This window comes from Alosa alosa, chromosome 5 (genome assembly GCF_017589495.1).
Source record: "Alosa alosa isolate M-15738 ecotype Scorff River chromosome 5, AALO_Geno_1.1, whole genome shotgun sequence".
Classification (NCBI taxonomy): Eukaryota; Metazoa; Chordata; class Actinopteri; order Clupeiformes; family Clupeidae; genus Alosa; species Alosa alosa.
The window spans coordinates 18,613,176-18,628,250 of record NC_063193.1 but is presented as its reverse complement, the minus strand read 5'-3'; the positions used below and the strand labels follow the sequence as shown (position 1 = coordinate 18,628,250).

Genomic DNA, 15,075 nt, shown 5'->3' with positions numbered 1-15,075 from the left:
CAGACATACAGCCTTTTCTTTTGATATAGGATAAAATACATTTATTTATTTAAAAAACTTTATTCAACTGATTGCTGTCCTATGTTGCTTAATTATTGCCATGAAATGCCTGCAATTGTTTGGCTATTAAGGCCCTTGAAACCATAGAAAATAGGTAATGACAATTAATATCCAATGCATATTTTGTGATAGGCCTATGCAATCTGAAAATCAATGTGTCTCCTAATATTTTCACCCATAAAAAGAAAGACAGACACATTTCTGATACATGATTAAACTTAATGTTAAATAATGACAAAAAGAATACACAAACAACACAGTTATAGGGGTATTCAGTGTTTTAATGGTTATATAGTTTATGATAGCTTTATTGTAGTCATAATATCATGCACAAGCTGTCAGTTATTAGTTTAACAGTTGATATAAATACTAAACCACACAGAAGCAATGAATTACAGTTAGTGTTAATTACATCTGTGATGCATGCATGTAAAGCAGCAAAGAATGCAGAAATGTGTCATCAACAAGATGACGGCTACTGGCAAGGTCATATTCTTTTTGTCATTGTGCACCATCACATCTACAGATGCGTCCTTTTTATCCAAGAGCTACATCTTCTCTCACGTTTGCAATTGTAAATGATGCACTGATGCATCTCGTGCCTGCAAAAAACAACAACAGCTGTCTGCACTTCTGACCCCCTATTTCACAGTTTAAAAGAAATATACCGGACTCTTTCGCACACACACACACACACACACACACACACACACACACACACACTGCCTACTGCACATATATCCTCTTAACATGTAATGAAAGTCTTTATAGGATTTAAGTCACAGTAGCACTTACAGCCTCAACACAACAGGCTAAGAACAATAGTAATTTCTAAACACACTATAATATATTATCTAGTTACATGATGCCCCCGTGTCTTTTGTTGTTATGTTTTATGCTTCACATGCAACTCCATGCAAGTCATCCCATTCCTTAACCTGAGAAATGACCACAGCATTTTGGTAGTGACTCCAGTATAACCTGAACAGCAGTTAAGGAAAGAAAATGTCCTGCCATATATCATGAAGAGTATCTTCACAGTAGTCTTTCAAAACATTGCCTTATCTGCCCTGACCACCTGCACCATTAGTGTTGCCTAACACACTCGAGCTAAACCACAGTGTTGAGTCTGACACAACACTGTAATCTATCAAAAGAAAAAAAAAAAAAAACCCTTAGCATTGCAGATTGCACAATGTTCACAAGGCAACAACACACACACACACAGCCACAAAGAACATGTGTCTACAATGTAGGATTTTACCTCATCTTCAATAAACTGGGACCTCATCAATAACTTGATTTTGTTGTACTACAACCTGTACTACAATCTTTGGACCTATCTGTTACAAGTCTTTGGAAGTTTTGTCTTCCTAAAAACCAATCCCTTTCTTTAGACCAGTAGAACTCACAAAGAGGATAGTGTTTTTGTTTGACTGGTACAACACAAAAGGAAAACGAAAAGTGCATTTTGTAGGCAGCATAACAATTAAAGGCATAATGTGAGATAAGGTGTTGAACGGTAAGCTCCAGTAAGAGTTTGACTGTTAGAAAATTACTGAAGAACACAAAAATGTGTTCAAGTGTGTTTACATTTCGTAGCGCATATACTTCTATTGTCCAAAATATCTGTAGTGTTTTTGTCAGCTTATTAAAAATATGAACATGGACTCTCATTGATAAACCATCATAGACGCACGCACGCACGCACACACACACACGACACAAACAACACTTAATAATACTTGCTTAACATCAATATTTAACACACTAACGCATGTTTAAGAGGTTCACCAAGACAAGTCTCTATACTTGGCATCCTCTTAGCGTCCGCAATGTCCTTGTCTTGTCAGTAGTACAGGTAGATTCTCATTGAGCTGCTCAGAAAAAAAATATCTGTGAGTAGTGTATCAATCAGACATAATTTGATTAGTGTTAGTACATGCTTAGGTGAATGTCAAACTTTCAAACAAAGCTCAACGGAACAGCCCTTCAGTCTTTGGGGTCAGAGCCACTTTTGGGAAGACCAATGTGAAGACCTGAGCTGGCTTCAGGGCTTGCTCGACAGAAAGCTTGGGATCCACGTGGTCGAGGACGCAGGGTTCCTGGAATCCTCCGAGGAGACGTCAGGGATCAGAAACTGCGAGGAGTTGACCGACGTGGGGCTGCCCACTGAGCCGTCAATGGCGTTCCCATCTGGGGAGTCCGGTCTCCAGGTGCACTGAGGCTTGTAGCCTCCGAACGAGGCTGACGAAGGAGCTCCGGCATCGGCATCTGACCGATCCACCTGCTGCTGCTGCTGCACTACTTGGCCCTGGGGTCGGTACCCCCCAGCGGCCATAGCTTCCATCTGGGGCGGGGTGTCAAGGGGCCCCGGGGACGTCTGGATGCCTGTGTAGGTGACGTCGGTGTCAGCCGAGCCCACCGAGCTGGATGAGGAGTCGATGGGGAGGCGCAGGACCTGGCCGCTGTCGCCCACCACCTGGTTGTAGTAGCGAAGCAGGCCCGGCTCGTCCGAGTCCGTGTCGGTGGGCTCGCTGCCCGACTCGTCGCCGTCCTCGTCCTCCTCGGATACGGGCACCAGGCCCTCTTTGCTAGAGTCCCACTGCGGGTTCTCCACGATGTGCACCATACTGTGAGGAGAGGGCTTCACGTCCACTGTGGCCTGGAAGGAGAGATTTAGCGTTTGGAAATCAAAAGAAATAGTGACTTAAAATAACACGTTCCAGGTGCGCATCTGCAGTGTCAAAGACTCTGTTCTCTTTATTTTAAGTTAGTGTTGCATCAAAATGAATTTAAAGCCATTATTTTAAAGGAGAATTCCGGTGTGATATTGACCTAAAGTGTATTGAAACATGATACCGAGTGTGAACGTATGTCTCATAGCCCATATGAACAGGTATTCCAAAAATAATTATTCAGTGGAAATGCATGGATTCCAGTTTCTTCCAGTAGCAGCAACTGGAATCCATGCATTTCCACTGAATTATTTTTGGAATCTGATCCCTTATCATACCTGTTCATTCTTACTCGTTGCTCGACTTATCGTGACTAAATTCAAGATGGCTGCAAACGCTAAACTTCGTGAAGATACTGTCTGTATAAATCGTCTTGTACATGAACTACCAGTGCTTTTTCAAAGTTCTCAATGTCTCGTTTTAAATGTCAGGGCCCTCGGAAGTCTACCAATGAAGTGTGGAGATACATTGAGCCTCGTAAATGGGTGTAAAACAGTGATTTATTTGCATGGCTAGCCCGATGTCAAGCACCACTATTGAAAAAGCTGTTGGTAGCATCGGCTAACTAGCGCCAGATTTTGGAGTGCAGGGGACAAGCCGAGATGGGCTATGAGACATACGTTCACACTCGGTATCATGTTTCAATACACTTTAGGTCAATATCACACCGGAATTCTCCTTTAAGGTAAAAAAACTACATTGCATTGCTATAATGACTTCAATCTCTATTTGAATAACTTTTAACACAAACTTTGCATAGTATTGTCTGTGTATTCTTTTAAACAGTATGGTTGAATGTTCTATTAAAAAAAAAAACAGAAAAAAAGAGTTTAATTCATCTTAACATATTTCTAATTTACTTGATTTAATGCCACAAGAAGGCTAGACCAAGGGAAACTCACCTGGGATGTGCGCCACTGCCCTGGAAGCTTGGGCTCAGGTATTTCTGGGTAGAAGGCCTTCTTCACCCTGTGACAAAGGAGGTCAAACCCATCAGTGAAATTTTTAAAATAAACATAGGCATCTCTATATGAAGAGTTTTGTTCCAAAAAGCTATATCCTCCATTTTAATGAATTTTCATGAATCTTTTTTTTTTACATAAGTATAAGTAAGTATAAGTATATATACTTTTTTGATCCCGTGAGGGAAATTTGGTCTCTGCATTTAACCCAATTGGTGAATTAGTGAAACACAAACAGCACACAGTGAACACACAGTGAGGTGAAGCACACACTAGTCCCGGCGCAGTGAGCTGCCTGCTACATCGGCGGCGCTCGGGGAGCAGTGAGGGGTTAGGTGCCTTGCTCAAGGGCCCTTCAGCCGGGGCCCACTGGTCGGGGCTCGAACCGGCAACCCTCCGGTTACAAGTCCAGAGTGCTAACCAGTGGGCCACGGCTGCCCTAACATTTTATTTTCCAGGTAATTTCAGTAGAACTGTAATTGGCTATTGTTATTTGATGTATCTTTACTCAATCAAAACAACACAACTGCAATTTTATTGATGTTACCTCAAATCAGGCTTGGAATTTCACCATTTTAGGGGCAAGGCCACTTGGCCTTCAGTTGGGCATATTTGGTGGGAGGCACAAAGGCCACATGACAGGGCACCAAGGCCAAAGTTAACTATACAGTAGTAGGCTATAAAAATTATCAAATTTGTATCTAGCCTATTCACAGCAGTAGACCTGCATCACTGTACTGTATGAAACATTACAAAAACATGAAACATGACATATTACATAGAACTGTAAATCATCTGATCATCTAATATTTACAGATATCTAGGCTATATTTAACATTTATTTTATATTTGGCCTGTTATGAAATCATGTTTTGAACAATTTAAGCACAGCTCAGCTTTAAGAAACTCAAATAGCCTGGATGCATGCTTAGCATTTTGTGATCATTAAGGCTACTTTCACAAACTCTTAGTCAGCTGTATATCCTCTGATTTTAATATTTACCGATATCTCGGCAATATTTGTAACATTTATTTTGTATTTGGCCTGTTATGAAAACATGTTGAACAACACATTGTGAAACTTAAAGCCCAAATTTGGAGACATGCATGTCTTGTCGAAATTTGCTGCAAATTCAAAACCGGATTACTCTGGAACGGCTAACTGTACAGGGGACTGCTTTACACCTTTGTGTTCAGTAAGGTCTGCTGTTTATTGGTTTGTCATGTGTTAAACGAAGGGTTCATGAAGTATTCCACCGAGATGAATGGGTAGGACCTTATGTAGAATTTATGATTAAATTGAATCATATTATTTACTTTTCTCGTGAACCGTTCACCACAGCAATTAGCGGCTAACATCATTTAAAAGCTGAGAAAAAGCTCTTTTTATGTGATGTGATGTCTGTGTGATGAGTAGGCTACTTCGGGAGTAGTTCAACTGAGTAGAATGGGTGAATTTGGACGCAATTTTTTTTCTTGCCGTGCGCTGTCACTTTCTAATTTGCTCTGTGAATGCTAAGACTATTAGTCGGACGCAAAGCAGAATATTGAAAGAAGGGGACACCAAGGCCACAGTGGCCTGTAAACCTTTAATTTTCAAAGGGGCATCACGGCCAACGCAAGGGGCAACAACGGCCATGGCCGTCTGTGAAATTCCTACCCTGCCTGAAATACACAATTAAATAACATGAATTAATAATTTTTTTTAAAAATGTGTATATAGCGTTTTGGAACCAAACTCTTCATATTAACCCTCCTAGTGTTACAATTCTCTATAGTAACACTCCTAGTGTTAAACTCCTCTATAGTAACACTCCTAGTGTTACACTTCTCTATAGTAACACTCCTAGTGTTACACTTCATTACATCCTAACAACTGGTGCAAGACAAGACATATTCAAGCCAAAAAGGATTAAAGTAATGAAAGAGTACCATTGTCTTTTCCTATAGCACAAAGCGGTAACCAGGATGAAAAAAACACTCATGGCTGCCAGAGAGATAAGTATCTCAAACACGAGGAGGTCAGCTGGAGAACACAGAAGACAAGATAAGGGTTTAATGACTCTCACTCACTCCATCATCTACTCAAAAGCCCACATTAGCATCTGAATGAGTGTATCAAAACATACTGTAAGGCTCCAACATAATGGAGACCGTAGAGCCGCCATCCTCTCCCGCTGAGGTGTAGGCTCTGACAGTGAACTTGTACGTGCCAAGGCCAAGCTTCCTTATAGTGCAGTTCCTCACACTGGGATCTGAAATCTTTGCTGTGGAAAGCATACAAAAAGCTACATTATCTTAAATGATAACATGAGATTGAGTGTAATGGTTGGACATGAAATATATTACTAATACAGCTTCACTCCAAAAAGTGCAATCCATAAATATTTTTGTTGGCCATTTTTTAATCTTAACACCACTTACACAAGCATAAACATGTGCAGGCATTCCTTTCTGAATAAGTACTTATTTTGGTCATGGTCCAATCTTTAAAGAAAACCATGCAACCGTGCACTTGCTATTTGAGATCTGCATCACTGGGTTTAACGTTACCTAAGAGGGTGTTTTTAGCGACATTGGCAAGATAAACATTGTATCCCCGAACAAATCCCCTCTGGCTGTGCAGGGGGATCTCTTGCCAGGTGAGCAGCACACTGGATTCGTACTGACTTGCCTCCAGAAATGGAACAGGTTCAGCTGGAACTGTGTTAAAAAAAATAAATAATGAAAGCAAGTGAGCCAAACAAGCCCAAATCTCCAACCTTGGGAAAGAATGTCAGATGAGAATAAGATAAGGAGTGGGTGCCTGTCTAAGATTACAATGGGACTGAGACTGCGGGCTGGCTACGGTGCTGCGACTTGTCTGGGAAGTCTCCTCCTTACCCATTTCCTCAAGGTACCCGTGCCTTCTCTCCAACAGCTCTGGGGCTTCATCGGAGAGGGTGTACACAGAGATGGTGTATCTTATTCCTGCCTGTAATCCACCTGGCAGAAAGACAAAGGTCACACATGACATGAGACACAGTTAAAGAAACCAGTGGGATTTCAGAATGTGGCCATGGGTGAGCAGTAGTTTACACTCACTTGACTCAATCCTTGCACTCGTATTAGTGCCTGGAACTTTCCGCCAGTCCACACTACAGTACTGACCGCAGGAGGTGTTGAACCATTCCACCACATACCCACGACTCGCGTTGGCAGAGGCAGGCCAGGACATGTCGAAACCTCCATCACGGCTGGAGATCTCAGAGCCGGTCACATCTACATCTACAGGAAACGAGCAGTATGTGTGTTGTGGTAACCATTCAGTTCCTGTCAACGTGCTTAACTGCCCATTATAATTAAAGTGTCATGCACACTTCCAACAGACAAATGGTATCATTTGTGCAACACCAGTACTTAAACTATTCACCGAATAGAATAATAATTTAAAAAAAAAGAACAGTATCTTACAAAGTGACCAGGAGATGTTCTCCTACCTGCCCAGTATTTGGGAACCATGAGCTGTGAGGTATGAGAAGTCCATTCCGAGTTGTGGGCGAGGAGCATGACGACTGGCTCACTGGCGTTCTGCAGGCCGAGCGGAACACTCAGCTGGCTCACTGGCACGTCCAGGCGCTGTGCTCCATCACCCGACACACTTCCTTGAGTGACCTCATAGCCAATGAGGTCTCCATTGCTCTCTCTCTTAGACAGAGGCTTTGGGGAAGAAATGTCGAAAAGTTACATAATTGGTGTTGTTATGTGGGCAATGTATGGGATACTTTTCTGCTGATGTTGGATGCTTGTTTGCTTTTCCCGATTGTGCATTTATCATTGTGAAATCCATTCCGTATTAAGAGTGAAGATTGGGTTTTAAGCTGAGAGGGACAGTGATTCTAGAGAATTCCTTACTTTCCACAGGATCTGGCCGGAATTGTCACTTTCCATCCATATCCACATATCTGGCGTCCCTGGCCCTGTAAGTAATAACAATGCTTTTAGCACACACTACCTTAGTAATTTAAAACCCAAACGAAAATCAATACAACATTAGTCTGTTCTTCTTGTAAGGCAATCAGCTTAACATGGCAAATCAACATCTGACTACAGGGTCCAGCATCACAGAGGATCTGCAACAACAAATATGAAGCGACTCACTGTCCATTTTGGTCTGGAAGCTGCTCTCCAAACTCCAGTCACCCCACATCCAAAAGTTGTTCTCAGCTCCACAGCGGACACGGACCCTGTAGGTCTCATAGGGCCACAGGTCCTCCAATACGACCAGGGAGAGTCCTGCTCCTGAGTAGTTACGCTGGTTGGGAAGGAGACAGGGAACAGTCAGGGAGAAGCAGTGTTGCTTCAAGTCAAGTCAAGCTTGTCTAGCTTTTGTGTTTAGAATTGTTTAGTTAAAGAGAGGAAATATTACACCATAGAAGATCAATGCAATGAACTAGCATAGACTAACTGTCTGTGTGTCAAAGGAGAATGAAATCCATTCGATTTAAACTTACTGTGACTGACACTCCATTAGAAGCCACATTGACCTGGCATATCAAGGGGAAAGCCTTATATCCCAGATATTGCCAAGACCACTGTAAAGTGGCATTCCGAGAATTTTTCACCAAGATTGACAAATTCTTAGGAGCCACAGGGTGCACTGTAAAATACAAACAGCAAAACAAAACAAATCAAGACAAACAAGCAAAGAAAAACGTGAATTAGAACTAGACTGCATTTCCGGCGGGAACTGCGAAAGTGTGCTTGCCCTGGTCCGGTCACCAACGTGAGCTGACAGTGACATACGCTATGCTGAACCTGGCTTGATCCAAGCATTCTAACAGTACCTTTCAGTGTTGGAGCAGTGGCAATACCTCAAAAGCTCTATTCAACTATTGCCTTGCGGGGTGAATGCGGTTCGTTGGATTTTACCTTTTACCTACGGGGCAGCCGTGGCCTACTGGTTAGCACTTCGGACCTGTAACCGGAGGGTTGCCGGTTCAAACCCCGACCAGTAGGTGCGGCTGAAGTGCCCTTGAGCAAGGCACCTAACCCCTCACTGCTCCCCGAGCGCCGCTGTTGATGCAGGCAGCTCACTGCGCCGGGATTAGTGTGTGCTTCACCTCACTGTGTGTTCACTATGTGCTGAGTGTGTTTCACTAATTCACGGATTGGGAAAAATGCAGAGACCAAATTTCCCTCACGGGATCAAAAGAGTATATATACTTATACTTATTTACTTACTTACCTGTGGCCTGCCTTCGAATTTAGCTTCTATGACTAAAATCAAATCAATAAAATAAAACAACAGCAGTGATTGGCTGAAAAAATAAATAATGTCACGCGTCTTGCACCTCTCAAACTGGGCTATCAGGTAACCTAGAGAAAAATGTGAAATTATGAAATATGACTAAGGCATTAAAATGCTGCTTGTTTGTCAGGATACTTTTTCACTTATTTTAAAAATATGAGCTATGAGTGTGAATGTTATATATTCCATCCCCTAATTCTGTTTTACTGGTTTATTTGACAAATAATCTATATGGATTTGCTCTATAAAGACCTTATGTCTGTTTGGGATTGTTTTGAGAGCCTATTGATGTATCTCAGAATAAAGGAACGTCCACAACATTAGTGATGTTTTTTTTGTGTGTGTGAATGTATTTTACTTAACTCATTGAATGTAGCTGGATACTCATGAACGCATGTCTCTAATAGCCACAATAGGAGTAATTTTAGCAACACCATATTTTGTGTGGCCCATAACGACCCAGTGGATCATGAAAACGTGCCAAAATTCACATTCCTTGCTTGTTGTTGGTACATTAATCCCATTCAGATTGCCACTTATCTGTGATGTAAGAGTTCAGTATAGGTTTAAGGTCTGGGGCAGGGATATGACATTCTGTGACTTCTTCATTGAGGGCTTGCTTAGCAGCACTGTCCGTTTTCTCATTTCCCCTCAGACCAACATGGCCTGGGACCCAGCAAAAAACTACATTCAAGTTCTGGTTCTTTAGACGTTCTAGTTGATCAAGCTATGCTTTGGTTGTACTTTTTGCGTGACATTAAAGCCTACTGGAAAGATTTTTAATAGCAATTTAATTGAATGCAATTTACTTTTACAATTAAATAAAATTAATTTATCCCTCTCACCCATAGTTTTCTATTTATTTACAAATGTACATAGGCCTACTGTAATTACATTTATACATAGTTATTCTACTGATCTTCATACTATTCATCCTGCACATAGACTTATTCTTACTACTCTTATAATGTTGTTTCTGCACTACAATGACACTGTTTCCACACTGCACATAGCTGTATGTTATGTACATATCTGTTATATATTTGTCATATTGAATATCCATATTTATTCTGTTTTATTATATTCTGTTAATACACTGCATATATCTATATTATTACTATTATCTTCTATTATAATGTTACTGCTACATCTACATACATTATTCTACTTATTGTATGAGATAACTGCTAATACACTGCACATATTTATATTTAATTCATATTACTCTAAACCACCTTCTGTAAATCAACTGTATACTACTGTCTACATTGCACTATATTTCTTGACCTGTCTCTGTATATTTCATCACCTTTCTATACTTTGCATCACATTGAATGCATACTGTACATGAATCACAGCTAAGATCTTTGGTTGCTATGAAGGCCAGTCGTTCTAAATGGATGGTTGCTATGGCCAAAGGCCAGTCCTATCTCTGCCGTTGTCAAGCGGGCATATCCTAACCTTATCTTATTTGATCTTATCTATTTTACTTAGCCTACTTCCATACAGCGAGTCCCATTAAGAAGTGGCCACTTCATTCACACTTACCGTGATCCACGCAGCAACATTATTAAATGAATCTGTCACCATATGCCTATGCCAACGTTTGCAAGGAGAACCTTTTAATTTGATTCACAATGAAACGTTACATTTAATGTACATGTTGACAATGAGTAGGCTAGTTTTGGTTGTTGTTGGTGGGGTTACTGCATCCCTTAGTTATGCCTACAATGCAAAATTGTTCCCTCGCGATTGTTAGCTCCTGCAGACGCATTTCAAAACATCGCGACGTGAAATGCCACCACAAAAAAATTGTTCGGTCTTAGGGAGTTAAGAGTTTTCGCGACTTCTTTTAAGCAGTCACAGACTCAGGCGCTACTTTTAGGGCTAAAATGCTTCCTGAATTACTCTTAGTAAAAAAAAAATAGGAGTCCTAAAGTTACGAGTACAAGCATCTCATATCAAATGACCATGGCATCACGCTAAGCAACATAAATCCCATACAGCAACATCTCCTCCGTAGCTTCTAGCCACACAAGAAATGAATAATGTTAAATCTCTGCTTGGCATGCTTCTCCGCTTAGCATTCTAATAACAGAAGGGGCACGTTTATGTTAACCACTACCATATGACTCATTATGTCTGTAACTGTATAAAACACTTACTTTCATAAAGGACGCACACCATCCAGCACATACACATGGAAACCGATATTTTAGTCACTTGGCCACGAACTCAAAACGTGTCTCTCTGAAGCTCTGTTCTAGAATCTTTGCTCTGTTGTTCCCAGAGTTGCTAGGCAACAACAAATAAACGAAATGACAGTCTTTGATACCAATGGTATCAAAAGTGTACGAGTGATTACGAATGGATGTGTGTGGTTTGCAATTAGAATAAACAAGAAATAACATTTCCAATAATTTCCCATGATCGGGAACCCATGATTTCGTCCTGACCGGACGTTTTAAAGTTGGAACGGTGTCTCTGTCTCAAAGGGCCTAGGCGCTAGAGCTGACAAAAAATTAGGGAGACGGGAATAATAATAATAATAATAATAATAATAATAATAATAATAATAATAATAAAACTTAAGAAGAACAATAAGTGTGCTGCTTTGCAAGCACACTTAATAAATATATGAATGGCCATGAATTATGAATTTATATAATTAGCCATGGGTTTCCCAATGCTTCCTTATGCGCACAATTTTATTCACGCTGCTAGGCAGCCTGGATTTCATGGACCCGATTTTTACCTCAACGAAGGAACCGATCACAGAACGGAGGGGGGACAGCAAGACGATGACGACACGCCAAAGCGGTTTTGAGCTACGTACAGACGCATTTGATAGACATTCGTAGCGTTCTGAGCATTCGTAAACCACGTCTCAAATACGAGAAAATTAATGTGTAGTTCCCAGACCCCATCTCAATGAGATGAGGTCTGATGTTAGCCAGGCTATGTCCATAGATGTAATGACTAATGGAAACCTCACCTCTGTGGCTGAGTGGTGCTGAGTCTTTGATCTCTTTCTTTCCTAAGGGGTTTTTGGCCAAGAGGGTCCAGTTACCCTCCCACTGTTCCCAGGTACATCTCCTGACATTCTTCACGACTTCACAGGTTCTAAAAGAAAAGACCATATACTATTGAGGAAAAAAGCCACAAACACATGAATAAACAACCAAGTTTAGCTGAGAGCAGTGTTAACATATAACCACATTTAAAATTTCACAGGGAAAACTCATGTAAATAAAAAAATAAAAATATATTTTGTTACAATTAATTTTAACAATTTTGTTAAAATTACCTCTAATTATTATTTGTATTATTTGTGCTTCAAAATTACTAATAATTGTATATATAGGTGTTTGAAAGAGAAGGGCAGAAGTATCCAAACCTTCCGTTCAGGGTGTAGCGTGTGCGCCGTAGTTTGCCTTTCAGGTGAGTATAGCGGCCTTCTTTCCACTGGCATATGGCAGACACCAGGTCCTGTGTCTCACACATCAGCTCCTCATCAGCTGGTGGGTCTGTACAAAGGCACGTGTCCAAATATTCAGAAAACTCTCAAGAACATGTGATGTTAGACATCAACCACACTCATACAGAACAAGACATCATAGCAGTTATAATTTTACCAACATATTCTCAAAATCGATTTTCTCCCACAGTGGTTCTGACTTTGCCAAAAGCCTATACAGTATATTGTATTAGAGACACCGATGGTGGAAAGCAGATTTTTCAGCAATTCATTCAGCTACACTGGGCTTCGTTGCAATATGGCGTGTGCCTGGAAACGCTCTTAGCTTAAAATAAAGGTCTACTCCATGAGTGTATTTAAATGATTCGTAAACATCATTGCTCTTTGAAATCAGTTCAGTCCTTCTAAATGGTAAAAAGTGCTTACATCCCACAAATATGACAGCACCCTCCACAGTGGTCTTCATGGAGGCATCGGTGGCGCGACAGAAGACGTTTGTCCCGGAGGTGTTGGAGGGGGGCTGCAGGGTCTGAGTGACGGCGTAGGTCCTCCGGCTCAGCCTGACCTCCCTCATGATGCTCCTCATGTAGCGGATGTCCTCCAGGACCTGCCCCTCACCCAGAATACAGCAGAAAGTAGTGCTGCTCCCAACCAGGACCACCTTGTCCAATGGATACACCTTGGCACCTGTGTTGTCCGGGAGGTCATCCCCTGAAAAGATAAAAAACTAATTTGAACCTATGGGTTTTGCATTTGTATACATTAGCAGGCAGACTGGTCGGGTTCCTGTGCTTGGCGGTAAATGCAAAAGGACTTCTTTATATTTCCAATGCAAAGTCAGTAAGACCACAGTTCTTTTTAGGCTGGATATTTTGAAAAACTGCTGACTGAAATGAATCAATACATTGCTAGCATAGAAGGAAGGGTGGCACACACATCGCAATGTACCTTACAATCAAAAATGTTAATGCTTAATTTTAGCATTGATGAATATTGACTTATTTTCCTACATTCAATTCAAAATGCAACCATTGTCATTTTCCATTTTTAAAAAAATAATGAAATTCCAGGAAAGTGCTTTCAGATGTCTACCCTCAGTGGTTTGTAAAGGGCTCCAATCGCTGACGCGTAGCAGGTCTCGGGAGCGGATCCGGACTGAGAGAGAGGTGCACTCTAGAGGCACCGCCGAGGTCCAGTTCCAGTGGCAATCCCCTGCGTTTTTCTCACCACTCAGCTCCACCGTCTCCTGTGAAAACAGCACAGGAAAACATTAGCAAGGGGCAAACGGAAAATAGTCAGCAAAAATGATGTATTCCCTGAACGTCTAAACTTTTACAAATGTTCACAGACTCAGATTTAAATAATTGGGTGTTCAGCAAGCTCCTTGATAACCACAAAATTAAACTACAATTCAAACCCACTCATAGCTCATTGCTTATGACTATATAAAAATGCAGGAAGTTAATAAGAAAATGTTCTTGGCCTTGACCTATTCCCACTGAGCTGAGGAGGTACATGGTGCCAGTGAGTTGAGCAAGAGCAGTCGAGGAGTCAATGGAACCATCCCATCTCTCATTACCTCAAGAGACTCATGACAGAGGAATGTTTGGTGGAGATGCATAAACAAGCTTGACGTTAGCCTGGAGTACACTGACACCTGAGGTACAATGAAAACCTCGTCTATTTTTTTTTCACACCCAACAATTATGGCCTTGTCAACCTATCACTTGTCATACACTAAAAATACAAAGACGTGATGGAAAAACATTTATTAGGTGTGGTGGGTGGACACATCTACGACGGATGCACCAATGCAAGGTGTGTCCGTGTCAAGTGGTGCCTTGCAGACACTTGCGTAAGAGAAGCGGGAAAAGCAAACAAGTTCAAGGAGTTCAACAACCTGTTTACCAGATATATTGTATCTTGCTAAAATTCAGTGTCATAAAAGGCTTGTTACCATGTTTTGGAAACAACACATAACATAGTTAATCCCCATTGACTCACTGAAACAAATTGAAAGAAAAAATAAAACTTTTCCCTCTGTGACTATTTTAAGTGATACCTTGGAGTAGAATATGCCAAGTTGACATTACATGAATGAACACAAAAGGTCACATTTAAAATAATGTATTTTTCTAGTACTTACATTAAAAACAATTTCCATTAACTCAGTGCGGTAGATCTCAATGTCGAAGACAGACACAAGGTTACACTTCCATGTGACAGACAGCCTCTGAGCCTCAGAGTCTTTCTCTAGGCTGATCTGTTGAGGGACACCAAGTGGGGAATCTGAAAGGACAAGGGCATCGTTAAATTAAATAAACCAGTGGCCTGTCTCTCCCTCTCTTTTTTCCCTCTTGCAATCTCTCCTGTGCTAAATTTATTTCAGACTAGGCTCTTTACTCCAATTTCACAAAGAGGTGAATGCTTCATAGCTTTATTGCTTTGCTTTCAAACCTGCACGACATACATCAGTATGCATACATCTTACAATATATATTCATTCATATTTCAATCAGTGTTACACAGAAAATGTTTGCAGCATAA

The 15,075-nt window shown here is 41.0% G+C and overlaps 1 protein-coding gene across 1 annotated transcript in view; it reads right to left on the bottom strand.

Annotated features, from left to right (window-relative positions):
* Positions 1-323: 323 nt before the first annotated feature.
* lifra (LIF receptor subunit alpha a) overlaps positions 324-15,075 on the bottom strand; it is a 20,660-nt gene continuing 5,908 nt past the window's right edge. The window contains exons 3-18 of the mRNA XM_048244304.1: positions 14,675-14,817; positions 13,621-13,774; positions 12,955-13,239; positions 12,448-12,577; positions 12,046-12,173; positions 8,254-8,399; positions 7,901-8,054; positions 7,655-7,719; positions 7,240-7,459; positions 6,845-7,027; positions 6,644-6,745; positions 6,314-6,463; positions 5,890-6,027; positions 5,693-5,786; positions 3,701-3,767; positions 324-2,725 (exon numbers count right to left, since the gene is read on the bottom strand). Coding sequence (XP_048100261.1) covers positions 2,111-2,725; positions 3,701-3,767; positions 5,693-5,786; positions 5,890-6,027; positions 6,314-6,463; positions 6,644-6,745; positions 6,845-7,027; positions 7,240-7,459; positions 7,655-7,719; positions 7,901-8,054; positions 8,254-8,399; positions 12,046-12,173; positions 12,448-12,577; positions 12,955-13,239; positions 13,621-13,774; positions 14,675-14,817 — 2,774 coding nt within the window. The 3' untranslated portion in view covers positions 324-2,110. The remainder of the gene's footprint in view (positions 2,726-3,700; positions 3,768-5,692; positions 5,787-5,889; positions 6,028-6,313; positions 6,464-6,643; positions 6,746-6,844; positions 7,028-7,239; positions 7,460-7,654; positions 7,720-7,900; positions 8,055-8,253; positions 8,400-12,045; positions 12,174-12,447; positions 12,578-12,954; positions 13,240-13,620; positions 13,775-14,674; positions 14,818-15,075) is intronic.